The 1,757-nt window shown below is 42.2% G+C and overlaps 1 protein-coding gene across 1 annotated transcript; it reads right to left on the bottom strand.

The window, feature by feature from the left end:
• Window positions 1-496: 496 nt before the first annotated feature.
• LOC101850980 (5-hydroxytryptamine receptor 2) lies at window positions 497-1,729 on the bottom strand. Its single transcript, XM_005105243.3, has one exon. The coding sequence runs from the start codon at window positions 1,633-1,635 to the stop codon at window positions 868-870; it is 768 nt and encodes a 255-aa protein (XP_005105300.3). The 5' UTR covers window positions 1,636-1,729; the 3' UTR covers window positions 497-867.
• Between the last annotated feature and the right edge of the window lie 28 nt (window positions 1,730-1,757).

Below are 1,757 nucleotides of genomic sequence, written 5' to 3'. Positions count from 1 at the left end.
TGCCCTGCACTTTGCGACCTGTGTAGCACCTACCTACCTGCCTCCCCAGACATCGGAAATACTCTATACAGTGACAAAGCACAGCTGATTAAAACCTGTCAATTCTTTGCCATATCGACAGACCGAAGGGCTAGAACCCAAATGGCCGCTGGATCGGAAAAGTAAAGTAAAGTATATATTCTATATTTCTGCACATATTATGTTTAAGAGGTCTAGTGACATAACACATCCTTGCCTTACTCCTTTTTTAATCTGTTTGTATTCGCTGGCTATGCAATCTTAGTCTCATTATTAAAAGAAGTTCACCGGCAGCTGCGGTTGGCACCTCTGCTATAAAAATATCAGCACTAAAGGTCCTTTTGGCAACAACTAAGCAAGCCTTTCTCGGTCCCATGCGAATACATTTAGAAATACACAAGAAAGAATCTTTTTTAAAAAACCAAAAAAACTATGCGAATAGGGTTTGAGTTTTCTTTATTTTATTTTTTATCTGGCTAGGGTTGTTTTAGGGGGTTTTGTTTTTGTTTTGTTTTGGGTTTTTTGTGTGTGGAAAAAGGAGGAGAGGGTTTATCCCGTGCTTAATTTTAATCGATAGTCGGCGACACTCTGAAAACTGTAATCGATGCGTTTAAAACCTGTTTAACGTGGGGTGTGGGAATCAAAGAAGACCCCGACATTGTGTGTCACCCAACAGTTATGGTTCTTCCCATCTACCGGATATTTCGTACAAATTTATCAACATCATGCGCTGTTTCGTGTTCCCTGAATTGGGTGAAATTGTGCCCACTGTCACCCTTTTTAATAAAAAATATTTTTCTCCAGTCTACCGATTCATTGGCTGGGCCAACTTCCAAAGAAATAGCTTCTTCAGGAAAATACCGTGTCGCTTTCTGACAGCATAACGTTAGCACGTATTTCTTCTTCGCTGATAATGACATGGGACTCTGTAGGAATAGTTGTGACGCAACCACCTCCCTTTCTGTTTTCATCTTGTCCTGTATCACAGACAGCACTTGGAGGCCCGTCTAAGAGGCTGGGTCGTATCCACGAAAACGCCTTATAAACTGAGGCGGCAGGGGAGATGCTGCTAACTGTTGACTTTACAGAACGACAGCGCAAAAGGCGTTGGAAAGCTGCTCGGAATTTGGAGTTGGACGTCCCATAAATGATAGGATTGACACATGAGTTGAAATAGCGGAGCCAAATGGTCACCATGAAGCATTCCAGTGGGATGAGGTGTTCATCTGCTGCAGCAATTGGGTTGATGATAAAGAAAGGCAACCAGCACGCCAGGAAAGTTCCTGTGATGATCGTGAGAGTCCGGGCTGCTTTACTGCCTTGTGTTCCCTGGTTCTGGTGTAAGCGATGGAGATTCTTGATCCGGACGTGATGTTTTTTAGCAATTAAGAACAGGCGTAAGTAATTTCGCAGCATTAAAGGGCACGGGATGTAGAAACAAAACAAAGAATAAATGACCGAATAAATAAAGTGTACGTCAAAAAGACACTCAGGTTTTGGGTTTGATGTCCGGTTATCTCCCAGCGTTTGTTCAAGCGCAAAAGAAAAAGTGTGCGCGTCTGAGTTCTTCACCTTGTCAGAAATAAGATCCTTGAAAATGGTTTTGATTTCTTCCATTGAAAGTTCATGCCACTCTAAAAAGAGTGGCACAAAAGATACGACAAATGAACAAATCCACAAAGAAGCAATAATCAAAAGTGCCCGAGTAGTAGTCATAAACTCCTCGTACTGTAGTGGCT

Source organism: Aplysia californica, unplaced genomic scaffold (assembly GCF_000002075.1).
Source record: "Aplysia californica isolate F4 #8 unplaced genomic scaffold, AplCal3.0 scaffold00460, whole genome shotgun sequence".
Lineage (NCBI taxonomy): Eukaryota > Metazoa > Mollusca > Gastropoda > Aplysiida > Aplysiidae > Aplysia > Aplysia californica.
The sequence above is the reverse complement of the archived record's forward strand: the minus strand, read 5'-3'. Positions and strand labels throughout refer to the sequence as shown.